General features: G+C 54.4%; 6 protein-coding genes across 6 annotated transcripts; 2 read left to right on the top strand and 4 right to left on the bottom strand.

Annotated features, from left to right (window-relative positions):
- Nucleotides 1–148: 148 nt before the first annotated feature.
- On the bottom strand, nucleotides 149–1,482 carry BP01DRAFT_356881 (Mic19 family protein). Its single transcript, XM_025575061.1, has 3 exons — nucleotides 1,271–1,482; nucleotides 960–1,017; nucleotides 149–874 (listed from the first exon to the last, which is right to left on the bottom strand). Exons 1-3 carry the CDS (start codon nucleotides 1,327–1,329, stop codon nucleotides 350–352), a joined length of 642 nt encoding a protein of 213 aa, XP_025431357.1. The 5' UTR covers nucleotides 1,330–1,482; the 3' UTR covers nucleotides 149–349.
- A 1,489-nt stretch (nucleotides 1,483–2,971) lies between these two features.
- On the top strand, nucleotides 2,972–4,845 carry glkA (glucokinase glkA). The gene has a single exon (XM_025575059.1). It carries the CDS (start codon nucleotides 3,289–3,291, stop codon nucleotides 4,483–4,485), a length of 1,197 nt encoding a protein of 398 aa, XP_025431356.1. The 5' UTR covers nucleotides 2,972–3,288; the 3' UTR covers nucleotides 4,486–4,845.
- Nucleotides 4,846–5,791: 946 nt separating this feature from the next.
- On the top strand, nucleotides 5,792–7,588 carry BP01DRAFT_296782 (MDR family MFS transporter; the record flags this gene model as incomplete). Its single annotated transcript, XM_025571858.1, has 3 exons — nucleotides 5,792–6,001; nucleotides 6,065–6,871; nucleotides 6,944–7,588. The coding sequence occupies 3 exons, from the start codon at nucleotides 5,792–5,794 to the stop codon at nucleotides 7,586–7,588; spliced, it is 1,662 nt and encodes a 553-aa protein (XP_025431355.1).
- Nucleotides 7,589–7,680: 92 nt separating this feature from the next.
- BP01DRAFT_356875 (uncharacterized protein) lies at nucleotides 7,681–9,102 on the bottom strand. Its single transcript, XM_025575058.1, has 2 exons — nucleotides 8,111–9,102; nucleotides 7,681–8,002 (listed from the first exon to the last, which is right to left on the bottom strand). The coding sequence occupies exons 1-2, from the start codon at nucleotides 8,909–8,911 to the stop codon at nucleotides 7,850–7,852; spliced, it is 954 nt and encodes a 317-aa protein (XP_025431354.1). The 5' UTR covers nucleotides 8,912–9,102; the 3' UTR covers nucleotides 7,681–7,849.
- A 626-nt stretch (nucleotides 9,103–9,728) lies between these two features.
- Nucleotides 9,729–12,028, bottom strand: BP01DRAFT_356874 (cytochrome P450). Its single transcript, XM_025575057.1, has 3 exons — nucleotides 11,546–12,028; nucleotides 10,815–11,468; nucleotides 9,729–10,703 (listed from the first exon to the last, which is right to left on the bottom strand). Exons 1-3 carry the CDS (start codon nucleotides 11,621–11,623, stop codon nucleotides 9,813–9,815), a joined length of 1,623 nt encoding a protein of 540 aa, XP_025431353.1. The 5' UTR covers nucleotides 11,624–12,028; the 3' UTR covers nucleotides 9,729–9,812.
- Nucleotides 12,029–12,636: 608 nt separating this feature from the next.
- BP01DRAFT_356873 (uncharacterized protein) lies at nucleotides 12,637–14,561 on the bottom strand. Its single transcript, XM_025575056.1, has one exon. The coding sequence runs from the start codon at nucleotides 14,448–14,450 to the stop codon at nucleotides 12,747–12,749; it is 1,704 nt and encodes a 567-aa protein (XP_025431352.1). The 5' UTR covers nucleotides 14,451–14,561; the 3' UTR covers nucleotides 12,637–12,746.
- Between the last annotated feature and the right edge of the window lie 137 nt (nucleotides 14,562–14,698).

Genomic DNA, 14,698 nt, shown 5'->3' with positions numbered 1-14,698 from the left:
TGAAGTGTCTATACTTGGTGTGATAATTTATGAGGGGTCGAGATTAGCAGCTCACTGCTGGAGACCATGCTCCTGCCATAGCTTGCTTTGGTGGAACAAGCAGCGTGGACAGGCACACAAGTGAGAACAAAGCACAAAATCAAATCTATCCATAAGAAACAATACTGTATAGCTAACACATACATACGCACACACGCATACACACTTACAACATACAAATAATCCACAACCCTGCAAACAATGCTTCTTGATCACTCTCCTTGAGTCTAGTAGCGCAACATCAACTTTCATCAACCACTTTACTCCCCCCCCCTGCCCTTCAAAATTTTTCGTTCTCTTCCACTAAAACTTAACCCACAATCCGATCCACAAAGGCTTCCTCCATCTTCGCCACCTCTCGCTTGAAGCTCTCCACCTCCTTCCAGCAATTCAACGGCCGCCGGTCATTCAAGCGCAGGCAACCCACCACATCGGCGCGGGCCTTTTCCGCCTCTTCGTCCAGCTGCGCCAACCGCCGCCGACCCTCAAGCCGGGCACGCAGCTCCTCGATCTCCGAGTTCACCGAGTCGCGCGACACGTCCAGGTTGATGGGCTTCTGGTTCTCCGGGGCCGGGGCCGGGGTGGCCTCGCGGCCGGCGAAGGGGATACGGGGCGCATCCAAGTTCAGGGAGCCGGGCGGGTAGGCGATGTTTGGCGTGGAGGATGAGGTGGAGGATGAGGAGGAGGTTTGCGAGGCGGCGGTTTCTCTGACTTCGGCGAGACGCTTCTCGATCTCGGCGAGGGTTTGCTGTTCGCGGGCGCGCAGGCGCTCGAGTTCTTCCGAGACGCGCGCTTGGATTTGGAGTTCCAGGGCTTTGGCGCGGGCTGAATCGGTCTGGTGGTTGTGGTTGGTTGTGTTAGAGTTGATGGGGGGGAGAGAATGGGCACGTTGTTTGGAGTATTGTGGGTTGTGGACGTACCTCGGTGTTGCTCTGGAGGGAGTCGACTAGGTTGGAGGAGAATTGAACGGGGGAATTGCTATTCGCCCTTGTTAGTCCTGATTCAAATAAGTAGTATCGGTTTTTTATATATTGGGATATATGGATTAGAATTGGGTTTGTAGGCTGGCAATGACATGGATGTTATTGCCCGCCCGTGACGAAATTGGGACTCGTCTCCAACCCATTGAGCCGCGCAATTGACCAGCATCGATTCTTCGGGCATTGACATGCATGGAAAATAACATAAGAGGCATCGAGCAGGTGAGCAGTTTCGTGGATGTTGCACCTACCTCGTGAAAACGTGCTTCGAGCCGGCCGAGGCCTCGGGCTTGGAGCTGCCGGCGCCCATGATGTGATGATTTGGAAAGGGTTTGTGTGGAGGTGAGGTCGTTAGAAGAATCAAAATCCGTCAGCACACGCAGGCCGATGGCACTTTTCAGTGGGGGAAGCAGAGCAATGAGTGACCGTCGAAAGCACGGATCCGGGGACAATTCCACTGCGGCGGAGGGGATTGCATCTTGATGCTTCTTCCACCAGCCGACTTCCGCCGGTGATAGTCACGTGATCTTAGTCAGTGACGGAAGCTGTTAACCAAGATGCCTTGATGCCTTGATGCCTTGACGCCTTTCACGTCTTCCAACCCGATGCCTGAGGTGTTGACATCGGGTAGACCCTGCCTTGGTGCCTCAGATCTTTAGGCCGGGTGCAGTGTCCAGTTCCTGCCTGATCTCGTGTCCTGGGGCTATTCCGCATCCGTTCACGGCTTGGTCGTCGCCTGATCCCGCTCGTTGCCATAGCGTATCCCTCCTGCTCCTTCGGACCTCGGGATGCAGTGATGCTAAGATGCCCCTCGCATTGTTCCCCAGATCAATGTTATTTTTTAAGGTTACGTCTCGCTCTATAGTACTAGGGTCCTGATGATCATCGAGCAGCTGACATGAACGATGGTCTTGTCTGGACAGTCGGCCAACAAGAAGGGAGAGGGAGCCCAATCCTTTCGTCGCGTGCGTATTACTCACTTACTCCGTAGTTCTCTCCATATGCCCCGGATCAGAGACATATCTGGAGATGTGGGAGGCCACATGTTGCATGTTCGTTCCATCATCAGGGGGAAAATTACTTCAGGATTCGACGATTACTAGAGTGATACCGCACCATCCTAAAACTCCCTTGGCACAAAGGGCTTCAAATTCTCCATCTTCTCCATCGGGCCCCTTCCATTTCCTTCCCTCCTAAACCTCTTTTGCCCTCACCGGTGAAGACCGACCCAATCCCCCACCAGTCCTGGTGGTTTCTGTACGTCATGGAATCTGGACAATTTGACTCACTACCGGGAGTGTGAATAATGAATACTGCACAGTTACCGTAAGAATCGGGAAAGGGACTCGGGAACTGTGGACAATGAATGGCCATGGCCAGCATCGGCAAACCCGGGCTTGTCGTTGGTTTTTTGGCGGTGGTGCACGCAGTGCCAGGCATTGGCAGGCAATGGTTTGTTTGGTGTTCGGGGGGCGCCCCGCGACGGACAGCCAGAACTGACCTCATCGACCCCGCCATGAGAATACTAGGATAGTCTCAATTCCACCCACGCATCACTTTATTCCCGTATTATTCTCTTGCCCTCCATCGTGTCTGGTCTCCAGTTTATTATCCTGCTGTTGCCCTCTCCACCTATTTCAATTTCTTTCTCTCTGCTCATCTCCTTCTCCAGAAACTCATTCTTCCTCCATCTGTCCCTGTCTATCTAGTATCTCCTTCCCATTACCTCAGCTTCTCTCCTCTAACTAGTTATTCCTCTTCCGGCCTACAACTTGCCCCTCCCCCGCCTCCTTATTTCTCCCCCTCAATAAACTCTTCCTCTATCCTGTCTTTGTCCTCGTCATCCTTATTTCCTACTCATCTCTTGTCCCTTTGCATCACACCACTCTCAATCATCATGTCTTCTCCACTTCTCCAAGAGGCTGCGCGGATTGCCAGCCAGTTTGACTACCCCGCCGACCAGGTGCGTCGCGGTGTAACAGAGTATGTGCGCGAGATGGACGAGGGCTTGTCCCAGGAGCACACCACCCTTAGCCAGATCCCAACCTTTGTCACCTCTGTACCCAATGGCACGGAAAAGGTAAGAGAATCAGGCGCCTCTTCCCAACCCGAAGGGATCCGGATCACAACAGCTGACCCAAAGACGTGACAGGGATTGTATTTGGCTGTTGATCTTGGCGGAACCAACTTCCGTGTTTGCTCCATTGACCTCCATGGAGACACCACCTTTTCCTTGACCCAGTCTAAGATCATGATCCCCCGGGAGACCATGTCGTCCGGCACCGCCAAGGATCTTTTCCTCTTCTTGGCACGTCAGATCGAGTCGTTCCTGCGTATTCACCACAACGAGCACTTTGAGGCACACCTTCGGCGCCATAATCAGAGGAAGGACAACTCCGAGGAAGCCCTCTTCGACCTCGGTTTCACCTTCTCTTTCCCTGTTCGTCAGCTGGGCATCAACAAGGGTACCCTGATCCGCTGGACCAAGGGTTTCGATATCCCCGACGCTGTGGGCCAGGATGTCTGCGCGCTGCTGCAGAGCGCCATTGATGATTTGGATCTCCCCGTGCGGGTGGCTGCCCTGGTCAACGACACTGTGGGGACCTTGATGGCTCGTTCCTACACCTCCCCCGGTGCCACCGGTACTTTCCTCGGCGCCATCTTCGGCACGGGCACCAACGGCGCCTATGTCGAGAAGCTAGACCGCATCACCAAGATGCAGACCATTGAGCACTCGTCGTATGACAAGTCGACCGGTGAAATGATTATCAACGCCGAGTGGGGTAGCTTTGACAACCACCTGAGCGTCCTTCCCAACACTGTCTATGACCAGCAGTTGGACGCGGACAGCAACAACCCTGGCGTGCAGATGTTCGAGAAGCGCGTCTCCGGTATGTTCTTGGGTGAAATTCTGCGCCGTGTCATGCTGGACATGCACCGCAACGAGTCTCTGGGCTTCCTCAAGTCGAGCGCCGTCTCTGTTCCGAAGGAGTCGTCCCTCTTCCGCCAGTGGGGCATTGACACCAGTTTGTTGAGCTTGGTTGAGGCCGATAAGACCGAGAACCTGGATCAGATCAAGACGGCCCTGAAGGACCACCTGAGGATCGAAAACCCCAGCAACGACGATTGCAAAGCCATCCAGACCGTGGTACATGCCATTGGCAAGCGTGCCGCCCGCCTGGCTGCCGTGCCTCTGGCGGCTGTCCTTCACTCCACTGGCAAGCTCCAGTCGGAGGATCTGGTGGATATTGGTGTTGATGGTAGCTTGGTCGAGTTCTACCCCAACTTCGAAGGTCACATGCGGGATGCGCTCCGCGAGGTTCCTGAGGTGGGCGAGGCTGGTAACAAGAAGATCCGCATTGGCATTTCCAAGGATGGCAGTGGTGTCGGCGCTGCTCTGATCGCTCTAGTGGCCAGCAAGGAGGATGCCAAGAAGCCCAACACCAGCGGCCTGCGGGGCCATTGATGGGGGAGTGATCTGATGTTTCTGCTGGTTTTGCACTATTGCTTCAGCTTTTGTTGAATTGAGCGGCCTTTTGCTAGGATTTCAGGCTGTGACGCCGAGTCAGGACTCGGGCTTGTACCGGAATGGCTGAAAATCCGCATGGATCAGGTGTTGGCAGAGCGGCTGGGATGAAGGGAGGTGCTGGATACACTATCATGTTTTACGGCGTTGCACAACTGTTTGATTGGCATACTTGTGAATATATCCTAGGTTTACTGGTTGGGAATAACAAATTCAGCTCTGCTTTACTTTTACTGTTGCTACAAATGGTCAACAGTACAGATTGGCTTGCTCAGTGGTTCAGGCTGCAGTACGTTGGGGAAGAGATATCCCTCCGTCCAGATGGCAAGATTTTTATCAAGGCTGCATGAAATATTGTTGATTGATTCTTGCGGCTGATGGTGGGTGAGATGAGAGCCCTCTTCAACAGTCTCAAATTAGTACCCAGTATGCTTCCTCAGTCGCTAACTACTACTTGGCTAACTTTTACTGGCTCCTTTCTAGTAAATGTTCCTCGCCTCTGGACGGCGGAAGTAGATATCCGCCCGATGTCCGCGAGACTCACAATAAGTAAGAACGGTATTTCCATGCCATGCAGCCCGTCATGGCATCTTCCCATAGCCTTGTGCGACTGTCCTAATCCCACCTGCCACAGCATGCGTTCAGCCCCGATTCCTTGCCTTTTCCAGTCCAGTTCAGAGGTGACCTGGTCTGGAGACCATACATAGACACCAGCACGCAGCAGCAGCAGTCAGCAAAGGTTACAGTCATCCATGCCCTGAGTTGTGCTGCCGCAGAAGGCATTTTCCCCTTTGATGACGACAAACGCGTGTCAGGAAGAGTGAAGGAGAAAAGGTCCGGTGGTACAACCACGCCCAAATTGGGGAGTTACTCTGCTTAGCCTTTCTCGGTCTCTGTTCATCCTTCCATCTCCCCTCCCCATTCACCATTATTCACCATTCTCTTTCCTTTCCATGTCTTTCACATTGCCTTTGTCTGGACTGGACGAAGCGTGTTTTCTGTTCTCCTTCACCACACTCGTTGTCCTCAACCACTAACTCAGTCTGTCAGCTGAGACTGTGCTTTTTGATCAAAGGACCTGTCGGGTATCGGGGCGATATCGTGACTCTGATCCAAAGATACACAGCAAGAGAGAGAGTGTGTGGGTGTGTTTTCTCCCAACGGAGCCATGTCCCACCACGCGTCATCGATCGAGTTGACTCCTCCCCGCAATAGACGAGAGATGAGAAAGGCTGCTTCGACCAGGATGCAATCGACCGATCGCGACAGTACTCCTGCTCAGTCGTTCCGCGCAGCATCCTCGCATTCTCAAATCCATGTGCCGTTGAATGAAGCCAAGTCAACAAGCTCACGGGGTGATGGTCAGGTCTCTGGCTTGGAGCCAGAGTATCCCACGTCTTGGAAGCTGGCGCTGATCCTCGTCGGGCTTTCCGTCTCTCTTTTCTGCATTGCATTGGTAAGCCTCCTTGTCGGACTTAAGGATACTCCTAGTTGCCCCTGACTCTCTTTGTGTACCTAGGACAATACCATTTTGGCAACCGCCATCCCTAAAATTACCGATCAGTTTCACTCCTTGGACGACGTGGGTTGGTACGGCAGCGCCTATCTCCTGACAACCTGTGCGCTCACCTTGATCTTCGGCAAGCTGTACACATTCTACTCGACCAAATGGGTGTATCTAATCGCTCTCGCAATCTTCGAGGTGGGCTCCTTGATCTGCGCGACAGCTCCTAACTCAATAGCCTTGATCATTGGCCGAGCCGTGGCTGGGGTAGGGTCGGCCGGTTTGTTCTCTGGAGCTATGCTGATTGTCGCCCAAACAACACCGTTGGAACGCAGACCGGTCTACGCTGGGACGCTGGCCGGGATGTATGGCGTAGCTAGTGTGGCCGGACCGCTGATGGGCGGAGCGTTTACCGACCATCTCAGCTGGCGGTGGTGTTTTTACATCAACTTGCCCATCGGTGGACTGACCATTGTGTTCATTTATCTATTCTTCAAGGCACCGAAGTCGGTCAAGAGCACTTACGGATTCAAGGATCAAGTGGCCCAGCTGGACCTTCCAGGCACGAGCTTCTTTCTACCGGGTATCATCTGCATGCTACTAGCGTTGCAGTGGGGTGGTACGGCCTATGCCTGGAACAATGGCCGCATCATCGCGTTGTTCGTCTTGTCTGGGATACTCATCCTGTGCTTCATTGGAACGCAAGTCTGGGAAAAGGATAAGGCCACCATCCCACCAAGACTGATCAAGAATCGGAACGTCTGGGGCGGGGCATTTTTCACTTTCTGTATGGGCGGCTCTTTCTTCACCTTCGTCTACTATGTGGGTACCACTCTTGCTGTCGTTATGTTTGCTTTTTCTTCCGGCGGGCCTCCAGCTGATATGACTGCACAGCTCCCTATATGGTTTCAGGCAATCAAAGGCGTGTCAGCTACCAAATCAGGAATCATGAATCTCCCCATGCTACTAGGTGTCGTTGTATTTGCTATGATAGCTGGAGTCTTGATCTCGATTTTCGGATACTACACGCCGTTCCTGCTGGCCTCCCCCGTGTTCGCGGCCATCGGTGGAGGCCTGCTCACAACGCTGGAGCCCAACTCCGGCGCGGCCCACTGGGTTGGATATCAGATTATTGTCGGGATTGGTGCGGGTATCGGCCTTCAGCAACCGATGCTAGTTTGCCAGGCCGCACTCAGCCCGGCGGACGTGCCCAGTGCCACAGCCATTGTCGTGTTCACCCAGACGCTCGGTGGGGCGATCTTCGTCTCAGTGGCTCAGAATGTGTTCCAGAACAAGCTGCGCGAGAATCTGGGGCATATCCCGGGGCTGGACGTGCGACAGGTGATTGGAGCCGGAGCGACCATGCTACGCCACGTCGTGCCGGAGGATATGTTGCCGCAAGCTTTGGTAGCCTACAACTCGGCCATAATGCAGACCTTCTATGTGGCTGTGGCGATGGGGGCGCTAGCATTGGTGGGGGCGTTGCCTATCGACTGGATCTCTGTCAAGGGCCGGAAGCTTGAAACAACAGCAGCGTGAGTGGCGGTATGACAGTTTGTATTAATTTTTCTCCTTTTCTTGTTTATCATTTCGAGATTGCTGCATGTAGATTCATCCCGGGTGATTGCTCACGGCAAGCGAGGTGTATTGGATGATTAACGTGATGATATAAGATACTAAATCCATATATCTTGTTTATAGCTATCGGCGATGTGAAGATCAATGATTATCTTGGTGAAGTTCGCAGAAAGCCCCAGTCGGTATGTATAAGATAATCCAGCAACAATTCAGGAAAATCCCTCAAACCACGGCATACAAACTCAGATACACCCCCCAGATGACCCCACAGGCACTCCCAAACACCACGCGCCGATCCGCGGGCACAACCGTGTACATGAGCACCGAGACGAGCGGCCGATACTTGAGCCGGGCCATCATGATAGGTCGAAAGTCCTGCCCAGCCAGCCCCTCTGTTAGCATAGTTCATTATCATTTCAGAAATACTCTTCCTTCCTTCCTTTCTCCTCCTCCTTCTCCCTCCTAAGGGGGCAAAGAACAAACCTCAAGTACCAACCCCCAACACCCACTCAAACTCACCCCCTTCAACCAATTAATCAACACCACAAACAGCACAATATTCATCACCGACCCGACTGTCTGGTCGAGCAAGAACTTGGCCAGAAAGTTGCGCACCCCGTTCCCTCCATTCCCTCCAATGGAGCCTGTTGTGACCTTCCGAGGGAGGAACCGGCTGCTGCTGCTGTTACCCCTACCCTTATCTCCAGAAAGTCCCGGTCTCTTCTCCTTGAGGTCAGTGTCAAGCGGGATGGAGATATATACCTCCCCTTTGGGGGGTGGTGGTGATGGTGTTGTTGTTGCTGCTGTTGTGCCCCCTGAAGAGGAGGAAAAGAAGGACGACTTTAACCGGTGGAAGGACGGAAACCCCGGGAAATGGGTTTCGAGGTAGCGTTGCCAGATGAAGTTTGGGAGGACGCTTAGGAGGCCGTAGATGAGGAATTGGAGGAGGGCGACAGGGTTCAGGTGAAAGGGTTTCTGTTTTTGTTTAGGGTCCGGGGGGAAGGAGGGGGAGGTGGGGGTGTAAGGGTAATTTGGGGTTGAGGTTGGGTTTTTGGGGAAGCGGATTTGAGATGAGATTGATTGTGGAGAGAGAGGGAGGAAGGGATGAGTCCTTTTCCTTTTGTTTTTCTTCTTGAGGGGGAGGAGGTTAGGGGATATGTTTGGGAATGGGCTGGGGGTAAGCAATGGGTTCAGTAGACTCTGGTGGTGCCCATGGCGATAGCCCATGCAGTGCAGTGGTGGGATAAAAAGGTTACCCAAATAGGCAATTGAGGTATACTCCATGGCATGACATGAGGCCTCGGGATGATCCGGAAGATCATAGCACAGCTAAGTTAGCCTTCAAGGGTTCCACCATTGAATGGGTTTCACGGCAGGGACAAAGGCGGGGAAGAGTAAAAGCAGCCAAAACCAGCAGAAATGAAATGGACCCTCCCTCTCTCTCTTTCTCTCTCACACATACTCAAACTCCCACTCCCATCTTTTCCCCAAAACTTCCCCCCACCCACCGCCCCCCTAATCTGGCCAACTGCCCCCCGGTTTCCCCAGGTATGTTAGTCATGCAGTTTCAGGCCACCGTGTATATTCTTTCTCTATACTTAAAGCCATGAGACAGGAAGAAAAGATCTACATACACCGCGATGGTACTGATCTATGACTTGGGCGAGTAGATTGGCAATGGCATTAAGGAAAGTCGACTGTATGAAGGTCGTGGTCAGGGCGGAAGGGGGCATTGTTTCCGGCGATGTGGGGATCTGGCTTCAAGCCAACACTGGTCACACAATAGCGCAAAAAAAAAAAAAGAAAAAAAAAAAAGAAAATGTTTGAATGAGAGTCGGAAGTTCGAAAGATATTCAAAGAACTCAAAATGAATGACGATTTCTCATGATCCAAGGGGAGAAAGCGAACGACGAGGGGAGGAGGGGAAAGAGAAAGGGTTAACATCGTTACCTACAATCTCCGTAGTTACAGTAAGTACACTTTGCCTCACTGCCTGGGGATGTCGGCACGTGTGCGGCACGTGTCCTGCCGATAGCGTCAACTATCGCTGGCGGTGCTGCAACCAGCATCTACACTTTACTGTACCCCTTTTGAGGTGGGATTGCTCAACATCATATGTGTATGTCTGTATGTATGTTTGTATGTACTTAATATGTAAATCCATTTACAGCAGCTGAGTTAGCTGCTACCCCCGCAGCCGTACAAACACATTGGGTCCGACTTTGGCACTGGTAAAGTGATCCACCAACGCCAAGTGACCCTCGGCGTCTTCGCCCCGGTGGTCGGCCAACTCGAAATCAAACAGAAAGATCAATCGTGCAATCGTCAGTCGCATCTCCATGAACGCCATGCTTTTCCCGATGCACCCGCGCGGGCCGATGCTGAACGGGCAGAACGCCCGCCGCGCAACCTCGACCTCATCCTTGCTCGTCTTCCAGGACTCCAGCCCCGTCTGGCACGTCGCACCCTCGATCCAGCGCTCCGGCAGATACGCTCCCGGCTGACGGTAGTATTCCGCCTGCCGATGGATGGAGAAGGTCGGCGTCCCGCAGTCGGTCCCCTCCGGGAGGAACACCCCGTCCACCACGGCGCCGCCCTCCATTACCTCGCGGGGAGGCGCCCCGGGCACTGCGGGGGCCAGCCGCAGCGCCTCGTCCAGACACGCCTTGAGGTAGACCAGCTCGTTGAGTCGGCTGCCCGAGACGATCTCCTCCACCGAGGTGAACGCCTCGCGGACCTCTTTCTTCAGCCGCTCCATCGCATGCGGGTTACGCACCAGGTAGAAGACCGTGGCCGAGAGGGTGGTCGACGTCGTGTCGCTGCCCGCGATCATCAGCACGTTGGCCTCGCCCCAGAGCTCCGGCGTGGTCAGCCCCTGTCCGGATTCCGGGTCCCGCGCATTCAGCAGATAGTAGAAGAAATCGCGCTTGGCGTCGTGGCCGGCCTGGGTGCGCTCCTGGGCGCGCTTCGTGGCCTCGACGCGGGAGTTCATAATGAAGTTCCAGCGGTCGTTGGTCAACCGATGGATAAAGATCTGGTCCAGGTGCCATCGATCGAGAGGCATCCAAAGACCGCACTGAACAAACCCCCACCCGAAAATGTCAGTCTTCTCTTGGTTTGAACAACAAAGCCACCGACGCAAAGCCACCAGAAGAGAGAGAAAAGAACAAGCCGGGGTAAAACTCACAACATAATGCCGGTTCGCCGCGCGATCCACCAATTCCACCAACCGCCGCCGACTACTCTCAATCAACATATCAAAGCTCTTCCCAAAGCACAACTCCCCCATCACATCATACGTGAGATAGCTAAACCACCGACCTAGATCCTGCACTATTACCGGCGGCGCCGCCGCCGGTGACAACACGTCTTGCTTCTCCTGCAACAACCCCCCTTTTGAGGAGGTCTGCTGCCGCGGCATCAGCCCCGCACAGAGCTGCCGGACGTGCAAGAGCATCACATCCTCCATACTCTTGAGCGCATGGTCCGCAAAGGCCTGGCTCAGCACGCGGCGCTTGCGGCCGTGCGCCGTCTTGTCGATGACGTTGTGGGTATTGTACACGCCCTTAATGGCCGGGAAGGCGTTGTAGAAGTCGGCCTTGCGGAGGCGCTTCCCGTGGCCGTAAATGTCGTGCAGGCCCTGAGCGGTGTTGACGCTGATGAAGTTGGGCGCCACGCGCACGTGGCTGCCGTACTGGGCGTGCAGGGCGTGAAGCCAGAGGTGGCGGTCGCCGCGGAGGCCGTGGTAGAGCTGGACCCAGGGGGTCAGCGAGGCGAGGAGCGGGCCTGGGAGGTGTCGGAGGGGGTGGAGGTAGCGGTTGTAGATGGTGTAGAGGAGGGTCTAAGGTTGTCTTTGTTCAGTATCTTGCCGGCTGGCTGGGGTGTAGGTGTAGGAGTAAGTAAGCGAGAGAAACATACCAACCCCGAGAGGATAGCCAACACACCCCAAGCGACTCCGCCCAGGGATACGGCATCCCAGCCAAGCTGGCTAAGCATCTTTGTGTTGTTTATTGCTTTCACTCGTGAAGAACAGCTGCGAAGGATTTCACTCCTGCTGTGCAAGCTGAACAAAGGGAGAGAGGGGAGGAAGGGGAGGGGAGGGGGGGTGATAAGCCTTTGACCAGTCCGTAAAATAGTCCCCAAGCACCTGAGCAGTTGTACGTTTCGCACCTCGTATAGCTGGTATATAGTATTATAGATAATTCTCCCCTCTGAGGCAATGGGCTGTACTCCGTCTTCCAAAGTTATCTGCAATCCCCGAGTCTACCCGCGCCGAACCGAGTCTATACTTCACCAAACAATCCGTGCGGTAATTTGTAAGGTAGTAATGCAACTTTCCCCGCAAACATCACTTTAATGACCTGTGGTCCCGTTCAAGGATAGTGAGACAAAAACGGAGCGGGGAAATGGGTTATCGTTCGATAGGACTTACCGGTGAAAGATGCGCGGCGCATTTATAATACCCTGCTTCTCTGCTAACTGGAACTATCGGTTACTTGCGGAGAGAGTCTTATTACGAACTGGATGACAGATTGGCGGTCGTTTCCATGGTTGTCGCCCTTGCGTTTCTTTGCTTTTGTTCTCCTTGCGAGGGGTGACTGGCGTCATCATGGTCTGGGTGCTGGTTCTAGTGACTTACAGCTGAATCTAGAGGAGTTGTGTCAGATCGTGTTCGTGCTTGCATCTATTGCTGATTCGGTATATCTGTACTATAGTAATACGGATCAGTGGATCTTGTTGTCGGAGAATATGCTGTAGAAGAATTTCTAAGATGATAGATGATTGAATGATGGTGTATTGACTGTTAAGCTCAGCTTACTACCCCAGGCCCACCCGAACACGAATCTTGCCCCACGATGACCGGAACTAAAGCTTACTCTACATTGAGGTGGAGAATGATTACGGGACTGGGAGTCTAATTGTCTCGATCAGCTAGCTATACGTTGAAGGGTTGACTCAGTGTTGGCTTGATGGTAGACTTATGTGTATGCGCGTGCATGTGTGTTTATGCTGTGGTACTCTCCAGGTGCACAATAAGGGCATGCATAATGATCATGAAATATGCACAGTCGCCTGCCCACTGCACAGTGACACCCTCCGTTATTCTCCGCGACCAGGATCAAGTATATCCATGCACCCCGCCGTCCAGAATCCATTGCTCGTTGTCATCGTTATCATCCTGTACTCGCCGCCAGGTTGGCTGGCGCTCCTTGCGCGCCGTTTCGGGCTGCTGACCATCCGCAGTCTTCCAGACCGGCCGCAGCAGCCCGCCAGACGCAAGGAGAGGATTGTTGCTGAACGCGTGACCGCCACCACTGTTTCCGCGGTCTCCATCACCCTCAAGGTGCTCCTCAGCCTGGGCCTCGGCCGCAACCTCCTCGTCCGCAGCTTTCGATGATGACCCGGCGGCTTCCGCAGCAGACTGATACACCCGCGTCACTCGACCCCCCTTGATATCCAGACTCATGATCGTCTTCTTCTTCTCCCACTCCGGCCGGGCCTTCTCCTCCATCTCCCGCATAATTCGCTGCTGCTTTTTCAACGCCAGCGCCCGCTGCGCCGGCGTCATCCACAGCGTCGACGCGACGTTGGGGGTCTCGAAATCCGCCGCCTCGTCCACCACCCGCGTGCGCTTCGCGTTCTGCGCCTGGAACTGCAGCAACTTGTCGCGATGCGCGCGGGCGGCATCCAGTCTATTATTGCTATACGCTGGCGTCTGCGACGCACCAGTACCTAGCCCTGGGCCCCCGTCCCGATGTTGATGGACGCTCTCGTTGTGAGCGCGCATCTTCTCCTGACCTCGTTCCGCGCGCAGCTCCCGGATCATACTCTGCACCTCCTCATTCGACAACAGCGGCGTCCCGCAAAACGAGCATGGCTGCAACCCCTCCAGCGCGCAGATGATCTTCCCACAATTTAGACAGTTCGGTGCTGGGTCGAAGAGCGGGTGGATACTGGCGTAGCAGGTGCATTTCCGGGCGCCAGTCCCGAGCGTCGGGTTCGTAGATACCTCCAATGCGGCAATCGCGGCCGTGAGGTCTGTAATGTTCGTTGTAGTCAATCCGCCCTTGTTGCCCGAGGGCGAGGACTTGGAACCGCCGCCGCCACCACCACCGCGCGACGAGGACTTGGCCGCTTTTGACTTGACATTCGGTAAGAGATCTGAGATAACCGGCCCCGCCGCTGAGGGTGGGTTTCGATGGCTTGTGGTGCTGGTGGTGGTAGTGGTGATATTCCTGGGAGGAGCGGGCGACGGGTTGCGCGACGAGGTACCGGACGATCCCTGGGATGATGTGACGGGTGGAACTCGTAAAGGGGAGCCCACTACTCGACCTCCTCCTTTGCCGGATTGCTTTGACCCAAGCCCATCCTGTTGACCCCGCCCCGAAGAGACAGGCATGTAATCCTCATTCTGATCCTCCTTCCTGTATCCGCCTGTCACGTCGCCAAAGTTCTCTGGTCGGCGCACCGGACCGGCGCTGTGCAGCGATGCTTTTGCCTTCTTGCCTTTCCTGCCTGAGCTAGTGCTGATATTTCTAGGAGAAGCGGAGGCTCCTCCTGCGCTTGGAGGCGTGGGTGCTGGTGCTGGCGAGGATGCGGCGGAGCGCTGCGGCGGCGGCGGGGCTGATCGGCGGGAACTGAAGGCAGAGATGAATTCGAAAGCCGCAGGCGAGTCGCCGAGCAGGTTCTTAAGGTGGTCCGCTCCTTCTTCTTTGGAGAGGCTTGCGGCGTATTCGATGATTTGGGTGAGCGATTCCTCGTCCAGCGGAAGCAGCTCGGCCAGTCGGGGAACGCCCCAGGCGACAAGACTGGCGTTGCTCATGGTGTTTCAGCGGCGAGGGATGCGTGAGAGTGAGTGGTAAAATCGCCTAATCCTCTGATGTCCCAAATCTCATATCGGATGGTAGTAGATTCAGAGCAATTCACAGAATGTGTGGATGCCGTGGGTCTCAATGATCAAGGAATGACGGCTGCGGTTTATCGCCGATGACCGATAAGTGGTTGATTCATGGCCAGATCCATCAGGCACCCACTCGTCATCATAGCCCGCATACTGTAAGTATAGCTCGG

Source organism: Aspergillus saccharolyticus (assembly GCF_003184585.1).
Source record: "Aspergillus saccharolyticus JOP 1030-1 unplaced genomic scaffold BP01scaffold_15, whole genome shotgun sequence".
Classification (NCBI taxonomy): domain Eukaryota; kingdom Fungi; phylum Ascomycota; class Eurotiomycetes; order Eurotiales; family Aspergillaceae; genus Aspergillus; species Aspergillus saccharolyticus.
This window is presented reverse-complemented; position numbering and strand designations above follow the sequence as displayed.

Coding starts and splice junctions, on each gene's coding strand:
- BP01DRAFT_356875 (XM_025575058.1), bottom strand. CDS start 8,911: ATGGAGTATACCTCAATTGCCTATTTGGGTAACCTTTTTATCCCACCA. Junction 8,003..8,110: donor GTTGGGGGTTGGTACTTGAG/GTTTGTTCTTTG, acceptor CTGGCTGGGCAG/GACTTTCGACCTATCATGAT.
- glkA (XM_025575059.1), top strand. CDS start 3,289: ATGTCGTCCGGCACCGCCAAGGATCTTTTCCTCTTCTTGGCACGTCAG.
- BP01DRAFT_356874 (XM_025575057.1), bottom strand. CDS start 11,623: ATGCTTAGCCAGCTTGGCTGGGATGCCGTATCCCTGGGCGGAGTCGCT. Junction 11,469..11,545: donor TGGCTATCCTCTCGGGGTTG/GTATGTTTCTCT, acceptor AGACAACCTTAG/ACCCTCCTCTACACCATCTA. Junction 10,704..10,814: donor CGGCGAACCGGCATTATGTT/GTGAGTTTTACC, acceptor GGGTTTGTTCAG/TGCGGTCTTTGGATGCCTCT.
- BP01DRAFT_356881 (XM_025575061.1), bottom strand. CDS start 1,329: ATGGGCGCCGGCAGCTCCAAGCCCGAGGCCTCGGCCGGCTCGAAGCAC. Junction 1,018..1,270: donor TCGAAGCACGTTTTCACGAG/GTAGGTGCAACA, acceptor AAGGGCGAATAG/CAATTCCCCCGTTCAATTCT. Junction 875..959: donor CCCTCCAGAGCAACACCGAG/GTACGTCCACAA, acceptor CACAACCACCAG/ACCGATTCAGCCCGCGCCAA.
- BP01DRAFT_356873 (XM_025575056.1), bottom strand. CDS start 14,450: ATGAGCAACGCCAGTCTTGTCGCCTGGGGCGTTCCCCGACTGGCCGAG.